The sequence below is a fragment of the Prionailurus viverrinus genome, chromosome F1, assembly GCF_022837055.1.
Source record: "Prionailurus viverrinus isolate Anna chromosome F1, UM_Priviv_1.0, whole genome shotgun sequence".
In the NCBI taxonomy this organism is placed as follows: domain Eukaryota; kingdom Metazoa; phylum Chordata; class Mammalia; order Carnivora; family Felidae; genus Prionailurus; species Prionailurus viverrinus.
The window spans coordinates 389632-405000 of NC_062577.1; the positions used below are offsets into that span (position 1 = coordinate 389632).

A 15369-nucleotide genomic window follows, 5' to 3' on the forward strand; every position below is an offset into this window, starting at 1 on the left:
CCCGCGGCCCCGACGACGGGCACGGCCCCGCCCGCCCCCCTACCTCCTCTGCTGCAACCTCTCGTCCTCTGGGACCCGGAAGGAGTAGCGTCGCTTGTTGTTAATATTTCTAACCATCTGCTTCCGACTGTTATCTGATGTTTCGGGAACCACCAGCTCATCCCCTTCTGTTAAAAGAAGACAAAGACCGGTGGCGTTCTTTGAAGCGCTAAAATGCTTTTTATCCGTTAATCTCCAAGACAGCACAAACAGGAATCAGTTGTCCAACGTACACAACTTGCATTTTTAAAAGGTGTGTGTTGATACTCACGGTAAGTAACAATTCAAACGGGACACATGTACACAGGGATACGCCGAGATGAAACCTAGCTTACAAAGTATACTTTCACTTCCTATCTGATTACAAACATACAGTGGCACAATTCTAGCAGAAGAAAAGGAAAATGCAGTTGCCTGGGGGTCCTGTCGCCTTGTGCCCTCCCCACCCCCCATCTCTCTATCCTGTCTTCTCTCACCTTCCAGGTACTGGTTCCAATGGCTTAGGGTGTTAAAAAAAACTCCTCCCATTACGCTACACAATCATCAGGCATAAATGGTAAAGTATTCACGTAAATGATCGTTAAAATTCTTTTTACATAATAAAACATTTCCTTTTGTAAGATCCAGTCTGCTAGATGTGGGTAAGGACAAAAACCTGGGCTCCCACCAGCTTCCTTTATTAAAGGCAAGACTCTGTGGCTGTTTCTACCCCTCTGATCTTGGTGGGCCAGGATACTTAATCGTATGCACCTGGCATCCGGTTTCAGCGTTCATAACCTAGAAGTAAACAACCGTCCGCCAAGGGCTCCCCGGACATGCTGAAATTTGTGAACACGCTCTAGGAATAAGAGAGACAGCGGTGTTCACACAACACGAGGGACGCCATTCTCTAAGGAACAGGAGAAAAGCCAACCTGGAGAATTTTTAACACCCACAAAGCCGAAGCGAGGGAAAGGGCAAGCCAAGGCCGGGGATTAGTGGAAAAGCAGTATTCTTCTCATATCCTGATAATGCAGCTTCATCAGCTTGCTTTCCTAACTACGTGTGAAACACGATTTTGGAACGTGAGAATCGTGCGGCCGGGGTGGGTCTGGGTCCCGGTGGCAGCGGGGGACGTGGGACAGCCGGAAGGAGGACTGCAGCAACACTGAGCCCTGAGACGGGAAGGCCAGAGGCAGCCAGAGAAAAGGCGAGGGCCCCTCCCTCCCCTTCCCGAGGACAAGACGCCTGTACTGAAATCCTGCCAGGCTTTCCCTCTCCAAGCCCGCCCCGCGTCCAGCCTAGGGCAGGAGGAGGAGTGGAAAGATGCGGAAACACGAGTGGAAAGAGGCTTTATCCTACAGATGTGGACTGGGAAACGGACACGTTCTGTGATCATCACGGCCACACACGGTGAGAACAGGTGCAGCCGATCCTACGTGAATATTGTGACTTCCTCTAAGAAACAGACACAAGTGAAGTACAGGCCCTGGAGGTGGAGACGCTTACAGCTCAAGTGCAGAAGCTTCGTGGCGAAGCCGTCGCTGAGTGGCAATCATTTCTAAAATCCGAATCTCCCTTCTCCCGTCGCGGTGGAATGTCCCCAGGCAGGACCTCTGCTACAACCACCAGTCTGTCAGCCAAGGGCCCTCCGGGGCCGAGCGACCTCCACGTGACTGTGGACACCACCCGCGCCCTCTGGCCCCCGTGCCCCCTCTGGACTCTGGCGGCCCTGCCGGTGCGTCCACGGGCACTCGCCAAGTTCTAGGCCCCGGGTGCCCTGGCAGATGATGTACTCCTGAAGTCCCCAGTCAGAGTTCTGCATGAGTTTTCACAATTTCAGTGCCATAGACTTGGGTTAGGTTTTATAGCATTACTAGTACAGCAAATACTGCTTTCAGCCATACTTTCTGCACTTAATTCAGGACTCCCCAGAGAAATCAGGTACGTCAGCAACAAGTATTTTGTGTACCTAGCTAGATTAGACAGAACGACTTTCTATCCAGACATTTAACTGAATATATTGAGACCATGATAGTAGCCAAGGTCACAGACTTCGGAGTAAGAGGAACCTGGGTTTAAATGTGGCCTCTGCCACTTATTATCTCCGGGCAGTCAGCTCAGAGAGAGTATTTCCTTTGAAGCTATCGTATTAACATTATATTTTCTTACCTGCCATCTTATTTTTGAAATATATTAATCTAATTGTCTCCAACCCTAAAAGGTTTAATGATCCTTCACTGTTTAAGGGTCGAACCTAAGGTAAGAATAAAAAAATAAAATAAAATTAGCATTTCAGTAAAACCCTCAAGTGGAACCATAAAACTTCAGGCCTATTTGTAAAGCACACCCTATTAAGACCTTCCATTTATCCTTCCTCTTCAGAATATAACGCTCTCAGAAAATCAACAATTCTGATGGGGAAGGCATATAAAATGATGTAATTTTAACAAAAAGTTATAATGACAACATTCTAAAGAAAGAATATTCTGGGGGAAAAAGTAGAAATACATTTAAATCTTTTAAAAAAATTTTTAATGTTTATTTTTGAGACACACACACACACACACACACACACACACACACACACACAGAACCCGAAGCAGGCTCCAGGCTCTGAGCTGCCAGCACAGAGCCCCAAGCGGGGCTCGAACTCACAAACCAGAAGATCATGACCTGAGCTGCAGTCGGACGCTCAACCGATTGAGCCACCCAGGCACCCCTAAATACATTTAAATCTTAAATTTGACTTTTTAAAGCCATTAGTGACTATTTATACTAAGAAGATATTAACACAGCTACTTTATGAACCTGAAGTGGAACTAAATGTCCACATATGATGGGGATGAAACTGCGTCACTGGGGAGGGGGGGTGCTGTCACTAAGTGGTGACAGAGCACCTGCTCATGTATGTGGCACAGAGCAACGGAGTCCCCACCTCACACCACACACACACACACACACACACACACACACACACACACACCCCAACTCCACAGGTTCATGACATTAATGTAATAGGCACACCTTTCAAACGTTTGGAATAAAATACAGATCATATCTTTATGACCTTGAGTTAGGAAAGAGTTTCTTAACAGAAAAAACATGATGACATTAAAATTTAGAACAGTAAGTTTTTAGCAAAATAATACAATTTATCATTATTTTATCAAAATATATGCTTGGCAAAATACACCATAAAACTAGGTCACGAATAGAAAAGATTTACCCCATCCCTTTCCCAGTATTTACAATATATAAAAAATTTCAATAAATTAATAAGGAAGAACAAACAGAAAAACGAGCGAAAAGCATAAGTAGGTATTTCACAGAATTTAAGAACGAATAAACATACAAAAGATTCTCAACAACACAGTTAATTGGGGATGTGCAAATTAATGCTTCAGTGAGACAGCATGTCATAACCATTTATAAAGGTTATAAAACTACGAATACTGAGAATGGCAAGGTCAGGGAAGATGTGGGTGAGGAGGCACTCTGGTTACTGCTGGGGGGAGGATGAGCTGGTACAATTACTCTGGAAAAGAATCTGACACTATCTTGTAAAGCTGAACCCCTGTGTTCCCCGTGCCCCATCAATCCCACTCCTGGACACGTGACTTAGAGAAACACAGGCATCGGTGTTCACAGTAGCAAAACCTGGAAAATAATTCATGTGTCTGCCAATCAGACGATGGAGGAATGAACTGATCTAGTCACTCAAAAGGATATTTTATAGTGGTGAAAAACGATGCACTATTTACAGCACACGTAATCACACAGACGGACCCTGGAATATGCATGAAGGAAGGAAGGCAGAGAACACACAGTGTAACATTTTCATAAAGCTCAAAGGCAGACAGAACTGAACAATACAAAACCAAACAAGTGTTTAGGAATATTTAAATATGCCAAAAAAAAAATCTGTATTTTAAGAAAAGCAAAGGGATGATACAGGCAACATTCAGGATAGTGATTTCCTCTGGAGAGGGGCTGGGGGGTGGGATAAGGGACAGGTACGCAGGTAGAGGCAGGGATGTTCTGGCCCTGAGTGAGCTGTTAATAATTATCATGCTTCACAAAGCTCCTATTCTTTCATATATACTATATGATTTACATGATAAAATGGAAAATAAATGTAATTAGCCCCCAAATGCAAACCAGAGGGCCATATTTTGGGTGCTTTCCCTGAAGTGGGAGTATTTCCAAGAGTTTTCACGGCTGATGTCCTTAGGCATTGGGGCAGACCTTGAAATCTGACCTTGGCTACTTTCTCGTCCCCCCCCCCCCCCCCAAACCCTGCCCCCAGCGGACGACGCAAGCTACGCACGTCTATGTGAAACTTACTCCTCACCCACACAGAACAGTTGTTGCATGCTTGTAAAAATTCTCTGTTGTCACAGGGAAAATCATGTTTTATGAGAGCATAAACACCTTTATTTTTTTAACGAGATATTTACACACATTTGGGCTCTCAGTTTAGTCACTTTTCCAGCCCGTGGGGTCTGTCTCACAGGATTACCACCTGCACGCCACAATGTGAATGACAGCCACAAGGAAGAATGACAGGTCCCCCCCCCCCCCCCCCCAGCTCCTGAAGCAGGGGACGGACCCACGTGCGAGGTGGAGGGTCCGCTCCAGTCTCTCGTTACCACGATGCTCTCACGATGACGCAGCGAAACACGGTGACACTGAATGTGATAAAAATACTATGGTGTTGAGCTACTCATAAAATTAACCAGCTTGACTTCTGCTTCTACTTTTTTTCTCTTAGCAGAATCCCAAATTACCAACTGCCAGAAAACGCTCGATTAGCGAAAAGGAGCTAACTGGTCCCATCAGTGGTTCACTCCACTCATCAGTTTGCTAGCCCATTTTTGGCGTTAAATTACCTTTTTGAGTGGGAGAGTCTGAATCCATTCCATGGAGTTCACATCGAAGATGTCAACTGCGTTTTCACTGTACACGGAGAGATACGGTGCATTGTAGCCTGCGAGAAGGGAAGGAGGGACAGTGGCTAATTACTTCTCTCTTGCTCTGGCTCTCTCTCTCTCTCTAAAGCGAGAGAGTGAGAGCGAGCACGAATGCACGTGCACGCAAGCCTGGGAGGGCAGCGAGAGAGGGAGAGAATCTTCAGCAGGCTCTGTGCTCAGGGCAGACTCCCAGGAGGGGCTCGATCTCACGACTCTGAGATCACGATCTGAGCTGCCACTAAGAGCGGCACGCTTCACCGACCGAGCCACCCAGGCGCCCCGCACTTCTCTAACTCTTCAACGCAAAACATTCTGAAAGGTCTATGCTACATAACTGTGGAACAGAATCCCACCCGAATCCTACTGTGGTCATGCAGTAGCCGCATCCAATCATTTGGGAACAGGATATAAATCATAAACGAGCAGTGGAGACGCTACGGGTCGGGTGAGACGGCAGCTACAGGACAGGAGGATTCATTCGGCTTATGCCGAGGGCGAAACGCTCCCTTGTCCAATGCTAGTTCCATAAAGGGACGTCCTCACGTCACGTTTGAAGTACCCGATTCCTAAACCAGTTAAGCTACTGACAGCGAACCAGCATCGACAGTGACACGAGCAGAGGGAGGAGACGATCTCCCTAAGACGGGGTCACGAATCGAATTACCGCCCACGCTACCCGTACGACCCGGATGCTCTCACTCTGACTCCGCACGGAAGTAATACTTTGCCTCGTTACCCGACTAGGTTACGAGACAGCCTTTATTCTGCATACGACACCACAGGTACAAGTACATAGTGTAGAAGAAACAAGACTTTAAGAATAGGTAGGGCTGGGTGGGTAGGATTAGAAGGATTTTTTTCTTTTTTCTTTTCTAGACTCTCTCACTCTTCTGTAACAAGCACACCAGCCTCCTAACTCTTCTCCCACTGAACCTCTAGGCCTGACGGTCTCCGTCCACCATCCCTCCTCACGGGGGCCAGCGGAAGGGGTTTCACGCCTCCTGTCCCCAGTGCTCCCCCCACCCCGTGTTCTGAGAGCCGCCCTGTCTGGCCTCCGTGGGGATCTCGCTCTATTTCCTGGATTCGCCGCACGCTCGAGCTTTCCCCGGTTCCCTGGTTCAGCACTCACACACGCTCAAGTGGCGTCCACTGAGGACAAAGCATCGGGGGTCAGGTACCCCTGCGCGTGCGGCTGGGGAACCCCACGCATCCGCCACAGGGCGACCACAACCCGCTGCCGCGTCTCGGCCGCAGGGGTCCTGCCTACCCCACTCTGCGCTCCGTGAGGGCACTGCCCTCGGCCGCTGAAATGGCACGTGACGCATTCACTAATTCACTGATGTCCTCCGAGTTCTTGAAAGAGTGCACCAGGCAATCTTAAATATCCGTGTATTTAGACAAAACTATAAAACGGAGAAACACTTCTTACAGATGCTGCATTATGCCTTTACATCAGCGCTTAAATAATTCACTTAGTAACTGCTTCTCCAGGGTAAGTCTCAGGAGCTGTTAATGCTCACAAGCACTGTATTTGGGGGGACCGTGAAGATAACTGCTTAGAGGTACTTCAAGAGACCACATGGGTTAAAAAGCCAGCTAAGTAAAATATTCCACAGAAAGATCAGCTTCAACTCCGGACAAGTTAAGGTCAGCCCTGCTGGCCTAGGTCTAACTAACTACGGAGAGTCACTTTGCACAAACGACACAATTAATACTTAGGCAAAACCTTAAGGCGGACTTAGAAAAACAAGCCGGTATTAAGAGTGAATATATCTAGGAAACGAGGCTGACGGAAAAGGAAAGAGACGCAGAGGGCAAACAGCCAAAAGTAAGAGACTCTTACAGCAAGAGGAGGGATTTGCTGGCCACATGAGCTCCTGCTGTCTGGATCTCCGGCCCTGGCAGTCCGTGTATATCCCGATGCTGTTAAAACACAGCAGGTACTCCTTACTGGAGATCTCAACTGCACAGATGGCGTCCATCGGCTGATGTGTGATAAAGGACAGCGTGTGGTCATTTGAGTGGAGCATGCTGTACGGACCCCCTTCTCCATTCAAGGGGTATCTCAGGAATCCCGACTGGAATCCCACGCACAGCTGTTCGCTGAAGACCGCCATCCACTGCACGTTACACGGGACTTGGATTTCCTTAAATTTTCGGTGACGGGTCTTGCTCTGAAATAGTTCGTAACAGAGGACCTGCCTTTTCATAGCCACGCACAGGCATGTGAGAGCTCCGTGGCACACCTTGCCAGAAGTTATGGTCTGACACCCTTTCGTCTCTGCCAGCTTGTAAAAATCGGTCTCTCGTCCGTCCAAAGCTGACATGGGAAAAAGGCGCACGTGACGATTTCGTCCTGAGATCACAGCAACAAGCTGATCATTTGGAATGAGTTCAATCTGATGGATCTTCTTATTGTCACCGACTCTGATAATTTCTGTGCAAAGGAACAGTAATAAATCAAATGCAGAATGACGTTTTAGTGATTACTTATATCCCAATTACACTCAAAAGGACAGGTCAACTTATAATGAAGACACGGACACACACACAGAAAAGTAAGAGACCAGAATCATGTGGAGAAAGAGGGAGATAATTATACCCATTACAAGGTGACAGCACACGCCCACAGTGAGGTAAGGCAAAGGGTCCCTGTGTGAATAAGCGTGCCACATCTCCAGGAAAAACCTTTTTACTGGCACTAAATTCTCAGGAACTTCACCATGGCGCTCCTGTTTTAGAAACTGAGGGAAGACTTATTTCACTGAACATATTCTAGGGCGGCAAATGCAGTTTAAATGCGTTGTCTTCCCACGATCGCACTTGATATAAAGATAGGACACTGATAAATTGGTTCCTTTTTATTTCCCTTGGTATTTAATTTGGCCCTGGAAAAAAAAACTCTTTTGTATTAAATGCGGGAGAAAATCTCCCAACAGTGAACACACACTTGAATGACGGCTACTTCTAACACTAACAGAGCAATGAGAAAGTCCGGCTGTATCGTTCACGTCCCGTCCTGAGACGTGCAGGCTGTTTGTGGAGCACTGGTGCTCAATCAGGACACAAGAAACACAACACACACTTGAAAGTTTAAGAACTCGGGAGGATTAAAGAAGTTCAAAAATTATCTTTTGATTTATCAACACATCAAATTAGGTCTGGAAAATTTCAATTATAGAATAAATCAGACCAAATCCCGCTCTTCCTAGAAATTAGAATTTTTCTAACGACATAGGGTTGAAAGTTACTCCGCAATGATTAAGTTTTCTCTTACCATCTTTCGTGACGTGCACGACAAATAACCCTTCTTCATTTCCCAACGCGATCCTTTCATGGTCTACAGAAGACACGAGGTACGAAACACTGTTAACAGGCAAAGCTGTGTACAACTAATACAACAAAATGGATAATAAATTTGGTGCAAAAACACTCAAATAAGGAACTTAAAAATAGGAATAAAAATGTGTACTGTTAAGTTTCCTTTCAGATGATAGCAGTAAATATTACCTCATGTCTTTTTTAACAGATCATTAGAAAGTGTATCAATACTTATAAAAAGAAGTAAACGTTTATTCAACAGAGGGTGAAAAAAAGAGAAAAAATCTAGTTTGCTAGTGCCCTGGGTCCACTTCTTGTTTTGGGAGGGAGAAACTGCAGAAGGCATTTGGACCCTACTCATTAACTTTTCACTATTTACTAGGAAGTAACCAAAGAGTTGGATGTGTACCAATAACATGACAGAAATTTAAACCTCCAGACCCAGAAACTGCTCTCTCTTGAGGGCATTTGCTATGCAGGGCATCCTGTCACGGGCCCCACGTTACCGAAACCTCCTAACTTCTGCGAGGTCATCGGAAGCTGCATCCTACCCAGGAAACTTATGCTTTAAGCAGTTAAATAGTTGGTTCTAAGTCGCACAGCAGAAAACAGATCGTTCACAGGTTCATCTTTAGCACTCTTTCTTCCAGAAGAAAACGCACTCGGAAAGCACTTCTCCTCGTGTACTTTCTCGTGTACTCACTCAGCAGACATTCACTGCGTGTGTGGGGCACGGTGCCTGCCATGCTGGACGCGGGGGATCCCTGGATGCAAGCCAGCCCTGCTCCCAGGGTAGGCTGGTCAACAGCTATACTAACACGGTCCACGGCGCCAGTCCATACCTATGATCGCAGCCGCCTGGGTGGTTTTAATGAGCGGCAGAGTGCTGTCATAAGCCTCCTTGGGGACGTAGACTGAGCGGTCTCGGAACTTGTTTTTCTTCAAAATCTTGTGCAGCTCGCTGAGCACGCCCACCCACCTGTTCCTCTCGCTCTCGCTCTCCGCGAGCATCAGGACCGAACACCTGCTGTCTGACGCCGAGAGCTGGGAGGCTGTGACCTAGGACAGTTTAATCAGCCTGTGTTAGAAAACAGACACGCTTCAAGCAGGTTTCGTGCCGATGCTACTTTGTTTAGCTCTGGCCAACAAGGTGAACACTCACCAAATGATCCCTTCCAGAGTGCAGCTTTTCCTAATCAGAAGAATAACTAGTCTTAGCATTAAGATTCATGACAAAGCAAAGGTAGCAGATACCTTTCTCTCTCTCTCTCTATCATTTACTTAGTTACAGCAGGTACCATTTTAAACGTTAATAACTATTTTTATTTTCTTTGCTATGACGTGCTGAGTGCCACCACTAAGAAATGCATCACCCATATTCCTAGATCAACAGCACCTGACATTTACTGGGTTAAGCGTGAGCACTGCTCAAAGCCCTGCATGAGCACTGAGGCAGGTACCCTACTAGATCCTGAGCGTACATCTGAGGGAACTGTGATGCAGGGATGTACTGTCCCCACAGACGCCCCGCCAGACCGGGTCCCGCGTCCCCCTCACGCACACTACCCACCATACTGGTTCTCAACTTCTTTTTAAAAGTCAGAAATAAACTTAACGTTCTTTGCCACTTCATAACGCACAGAATCTTAGGGAAGATCAGATCACTTGTGTTCATATTTAAATGAAGATTTAGCATTGTACAAATAGCACTTACAATCAGAGCAGATTTGAATTTCACATACATGTGATTTAAGCAGCAGTGACAGTCAACTCCAACTGTGTGAACCAGCTACAGGCAACTGGGCCTCCCTAGGCTCCCCTGGTGACCGTCCTTAGATACCATATTCATAAACAAACACTGAGTAGTGGGCATAACGTTAGGGCAGTAGTCTTTTTTTTTTTTTTATGTTTATTTACTTATTTTGAGAGGGAGCATGAGCTGGGGAGAAGCAGAGAGAGAGAGAGAGAGAGAGAGACAGAATCCCAAGCAGGCTCCACACTGTTAAGTGCAGAGCCCGACGTGGAGCTCGATCTCACCATCAGATCATGACCTGAGCTGAAACCAAGAGCTGGACGCTCAACCAACTGAGCCACCCAGGCGCCCCTAAACCTCTATTGTCTTAATCCGCCAATTCAAGATGGCCCTGTGGGAGGGCAGGCAGCCTCCAGAGATGGTTCCCAACAATTCTTCCTATGGAATTGCATTCTTCTCATCAAGCTGTGCCGTCTATTGTCCCTCCCCTTAAATCCAGGCTGGCCTCATGACGTACTCTGACCAACAAAACGCACAAGAGTTATTATGCCTGTCTTAGGCCTGGTCCTCAAAAGTTCTGGAAGCTTCTTTTGTCCTCTTGGAGGCCAGCCATGTAGAGCTCAGCCAGTGACCGAATGAGAGACCGACCGCATGGAGAAAGTTCTCAGAGATCACCTAGCAAACAGCCAGCAGCAAGGCCCCAGGTATGGGGGCAAGGTCATTTTGGATATTCCAGCCCCAGATGAGCTCATGTGAGTAATCTGAGCTGACACCACTCAAACCGTATAGCTGATGGAGAGAATGGTAAAAAATAAACCATTACTGGCTTAAGCCATTAAGTTTTGGAGTAGTTAATTACAAAGCAATAGAAATAAAAACATTAGTTTTTTAAATGAGATTTTAAAAGAAACGTCTGTTTTTAAAAAACTTGAGAAACCTCACACTTGTTCGGTTTTCTATGTTGCGTATTTATTTGAAAATTGAATTGTGGCTCAAAAATATCGCCCAAGGTAAAACCTATTTTAGAAGCCAAATATTCAGGCTTTCCTCAGGTCTTTTACTAATGAAATATTTACTTAGCACTAATTGTCTATACATTCAAGCACTGGGTGATATGAAACACATTAAGGAATTGGGTCCTATTCCTAGTTAGGCTTATGATCTATACGGAGGGACGAGATATATATTCACTAAGAACACGTAATTCAGTGATCAAATTACAGCACGCATACTTACTCTAAATATACAGGGTATATCTTTCCGACTTGCATGAATTACATCAGAGGCCAAGACCGAACTCACAGAAAATTCCTCATCCCTGAAGGAAAAGTAAAACATTAGAAGTCAGCATATGTGTATGTGTGTGGTGTTCGGTAGGTATATCCATAGAACACACACGAAGCAATCCTCAAAAGCTACTCGCACAAAATGTCCAAACTGAATTTTTAAAACCATTTGGCTTTTCCCTCATTGTAATGGATACTGCCCGAAGTAACTTGTCAGGAGTAACTTAACAGGGGTAATTATACAAGAGCTAGGAACGGCTGCTGGCTACAGTTGCCAGGCCAGAACGTGTACATGGGGAAGGAGGACTTGAACCCGGGAAGGTCTCCAGAGTCTCCAGAACACTGGACCCTCTTGCCTCCCGCAATACATCTCAAGTGCCCACAACACAGCTTATCTGACATCTCACTGTTCTGTCGACGCCTGAGACAGAATTCCTCCACAGTTATCTATTCCTCGTGATTTCCTTAACTGGGTTCCTGGTATCATCCTCCTCTTGGTCTTAAAGACTTGGCGCCCTAGTCTTGTCTTTGACTCTTCTCCTTATCCTTCCTGCGCCTAGTCCCTTGGCAGTCTCTGTGGGACTTTCCTGGCCACCTCTTCATATTCCTTATCTGGAGGGAAGACAGCGTGGCTGAGGTGCTCGTATGAAACGCCAGTGTGAGCCAGAGCCGGAAACCGTTCTGAACACTGGAGAAAGAGCTGGGCGGAGGCCCCTGTGGGAGTCATCAGCACGGAGGTGCCTTGGGGGTACTAAGTCACCCGAGGGGAGCCTGGGAGCTAGAAGAAGAGGCAAAGGAGAGCGCTCCACGGGGCAGGGGAAAACCATGAAGAAGAGACCGGAAACATTCAAGAGGTATACTCATTCAAATGTTTACCAGCTGGTTACACAGTCTGAGAGCCTGTCTGATTTTGACATTTCTACTCCCTTTCCTCACGTTCGAATCATGCTCCACGCCTTCAGGCGGTGACTGAAACACTACGTGTTAGCCCTTTGTTACCCAAGCCATCTTTACGCTGGGCTTTTGGATTCAAACATTCAGTTCTTTTCCCTGATGCCCTATCCCCAGCTCACTCAACACACATACATCAACCCGTCCTATAACTATACTTTGCTTCTTATTTCTAATTATATTACTCTAGCAATATCAGTAAATTAGAATATTAACATGAAATTAGAATTAGATAAAAATATGGCAATATAATTAGATGAACAATCAGATACTTTCTTATTCTTCCGGTGCAAAAGATACAAATATCTTCACTTTCAAAAGCTCACCTCATGTCAATCACCTGACTGACAACAACACTGGGCTGGGACGCTTTTCCTTCAGCAACATCGTACAGGAAGAGCTTAAAGTCACAAACCACAGCCAATGCTCTTTGCCATCCTTTCTTCACTCCTGCTGGCTTAGGGATCTTAGACAGATAGACAGACAGACAAAAACATTTCAAACTAAAACGTCAATCATATCCCTTTAATTACCTACAAAACTGCAGGATGAAAGCCTAGAGATAACGTCTGTGTGTTCAAAGTCTGCCACTCTGGTTGGTGAAGTGCAGATGAACACATATACCATTAATAACTCGAGAAAAACATAAGAAAACATTCCTCAAATACTGAATGACTTTTGATTCCGAAAAAATTTTTAATGGTACCATTTTAAATTTCACTTGTAATTCATTAAAATAACATTCATGTTGGGGGGGGCATCTCACTGGCTCAGTCAGTAGAGCATGTGACTCTTGATCTCAGGGTTGTGAGTTCCAACCCCACACTGGGTGTAGAGGTTACTTAAAAATACAATCTTAAAAATAATTCATGCATTTCTAAATAGCATAAAAGTCAAATTTGGGTGTAAAATCAAATGCAGCTGACACTTAAAAACATTGTTCAAGATTACGAGTAAGAATACACCCTGCTAATAGCTCACCCTTCATAACATACGCTATGATCTCCAACAAGACCAAGTGTTGAAGACTCCTTTATGGAGATTTCGTTACAACTCAGGAGCAGTACAGAAAATTCTAAGACATTCTGGAATTTATTTCCAAGTGAAGGCCAGGTTTTTGTTTTCAAATCACACTGGATGAAATAAAATTATTACATGAATTTTGTTTGCCCAATTATTACATGAATTTTGTTTGCCCAATTTTCTGTCAAGTGGTAGGTCTGTCAGGCAACTGGACTTAGTTTTCCAGTCATTAATCAACTTCAAGAGATTAATCTAAATCCAACCTGATCATACTTACCCTGACATGACCTTCATATGCTGTTCCTATTCCCTTCTGTGGATCTATCCCCAGAGGACCTTTTGTCTGCTCAGGAGGGACCGGACACACAGTTGGAGCTTTGTTTACACACGTTATATGACACGAGAATCCACACACTTTCGAAAGAGGGGGAAAAAAACCCACAATATTCAATAGAAATTCACTTTTTACAAGAAGAAAATACACTGAGCACTCATCACATGCAAGTTGCCACATTAGGTGAGTTTTTGTCTGTGGCTTTGATTTAAGTAACTGCTCTGCCTTTTGAGGAGTAGATTCACTTGCTTACCAATAAGAACTTCAATGAGAAATAGTAAATATTTGTACGTATTACTGTTCTGTGTTAATCAAGAGAAACAAACACACAGAAAAAAACATCTAAGCTTGTGAATACAACAGTTGATTTAAACTTCTAATTCCAAAAAGTAGTTTCTGGAGTGCTCTCTTACTCTTTATCTCACTCCAACTTGCTATCTGCCTTGAAATTTCTCTTGCAAGGGCCACTGATGGACATGAAATTACGTGGCATCTCTAAAATACCTGCAAACTTTACCAGTCCCTCTTTTTGAAAATGAAATTGTTCAATGATTTTAAAAGGCACCAATTAAGTGTAAGATTCAGGAGTTGGTAATATCATCATAGCTACGTAAACCAGGGCTACGATCATAATAATGGTTAACTTTATTGGGTGCGTTTAATTTTTCTGTAACAATCTACGAGTGACTTGCCCTGGGTCACAGGACTCATGAGTGGCACTGCTGGAATTCAAACCCAGGCAGTCGGGCTCAGGGCCAGCCAACCGCAACTACCAACACCGCCATGACACCTCTATCTGATACTCCCGTGATAAACCCGAGACTTGAAGAAATAAGGTAAACAAAAAATGAATGCATAATTTTCACTGAGACTTGGTTGGGTGAGGATTAAAAGGTAAAATATTTAAAAGAAACAAGCTTGTTGGAGGGATCTACAAACTAAGAATACGTATTTAGACAACTCCTACCGTGAGGGTGGGTTCTGGAGAATATTCGGGAAAGAGTAAGAGCGGAGACGGAGAGACAGCATCATAGGAGTACACGCACACGGGAAAACAGATTATACCGCTGATGGGCATTATGAACCCCCTAAGAAGCAGATGAACTAGCAGACTGTCAACAACACCACATTTCCATAAGACGTCTCCTTCACTTGTAAGTGGAGCGTCTAACAATTGGTTAGACTAACGGGCAAAAATCTCACCTCCCAACAGCAGCGGAAACAATAAAATAACTGTCCTTTACAGGAACTAACTTCAATCAACTGGGAAGAAATGAAAATGACAGGACTCTTCGGAGGCTGTCAAAACATTTACGAAAGCCTGGGCAGGGTCTAACTTAACGTGTCCCCACAGTGCACAGGGCAGAGTTCTAGGGGTCTGCGGGGAAGACAGGCACAGTTTCCTGACCTGAGACTCTAGAAGGGAGTCTGGGGAGGTCTCAAAACTCCCTTCTATGTTATTGCAAATGACTGGTGCCTAAGAAATGGTAAGGCACCTAAAGCCAGGTAGCTGTCTGGGATTCTCTCCGACAGATTTTGAAAGGACATTTTGAAATGTTGGCTAAATCCAAAATGAGACAAGGCTTAACAACTGCACAGATTCTCTCCTGTGGCATCCATCACACCTTCCTGGTCAAGGACATGGGCTATTCCTTTCTCAGACGGCTTTGCTATCTTTGCCTTTGACCTCCCCTGAACTCTGTTTCCTAA

General features: G+C 45.1%; 1 protein-coding gene across 6 annotated transcripts in view; it reads right to left on the reverse strand.

The window, feature by feature from the left end:
- CDC42BPA (CDC42 binding protein kinase alpha) overlaps positions 1-15369 on the reverse strand; it is a 323204-nt gene that overhangs the window by 15847 nt on the left and 291988 nt on the right. For all 6 annotated transcript variants that reach the window (XM_047839756.1, XM_047839754.1, XM_047839753.1 and 3 more), the window contains 9 exons: positions 13603-13739; positions 12629-12768; positions 11302-11383; positions 9155-9371; positions 8269-8331; positions 6835-7428; positions 4911-5008; positions 2191-2275; positions 44-167 (listed from right to left, as the gene is read on the reverse strand). In XM_047839756.1, coding sequence (XP_047695712.1) covers positions 44-167; positions 2191-2275; positions 4911-5008; positions 6835-7428; positions 8269-8331; positions 9155-9371; positions 11302-11383; positions 12629-12768; positions 13603-13739 — 1540 coding nt within the window. The remainder of the gene's footprint in view (positions 1-43; positions 168-2190; positions 2276-4910; positions 5009-6834; positions 7429-8268; positions 8332-9154; positions 9372-11301; positions 11384-12628; positions 12769-13602; positions 13740-15369) is intronic.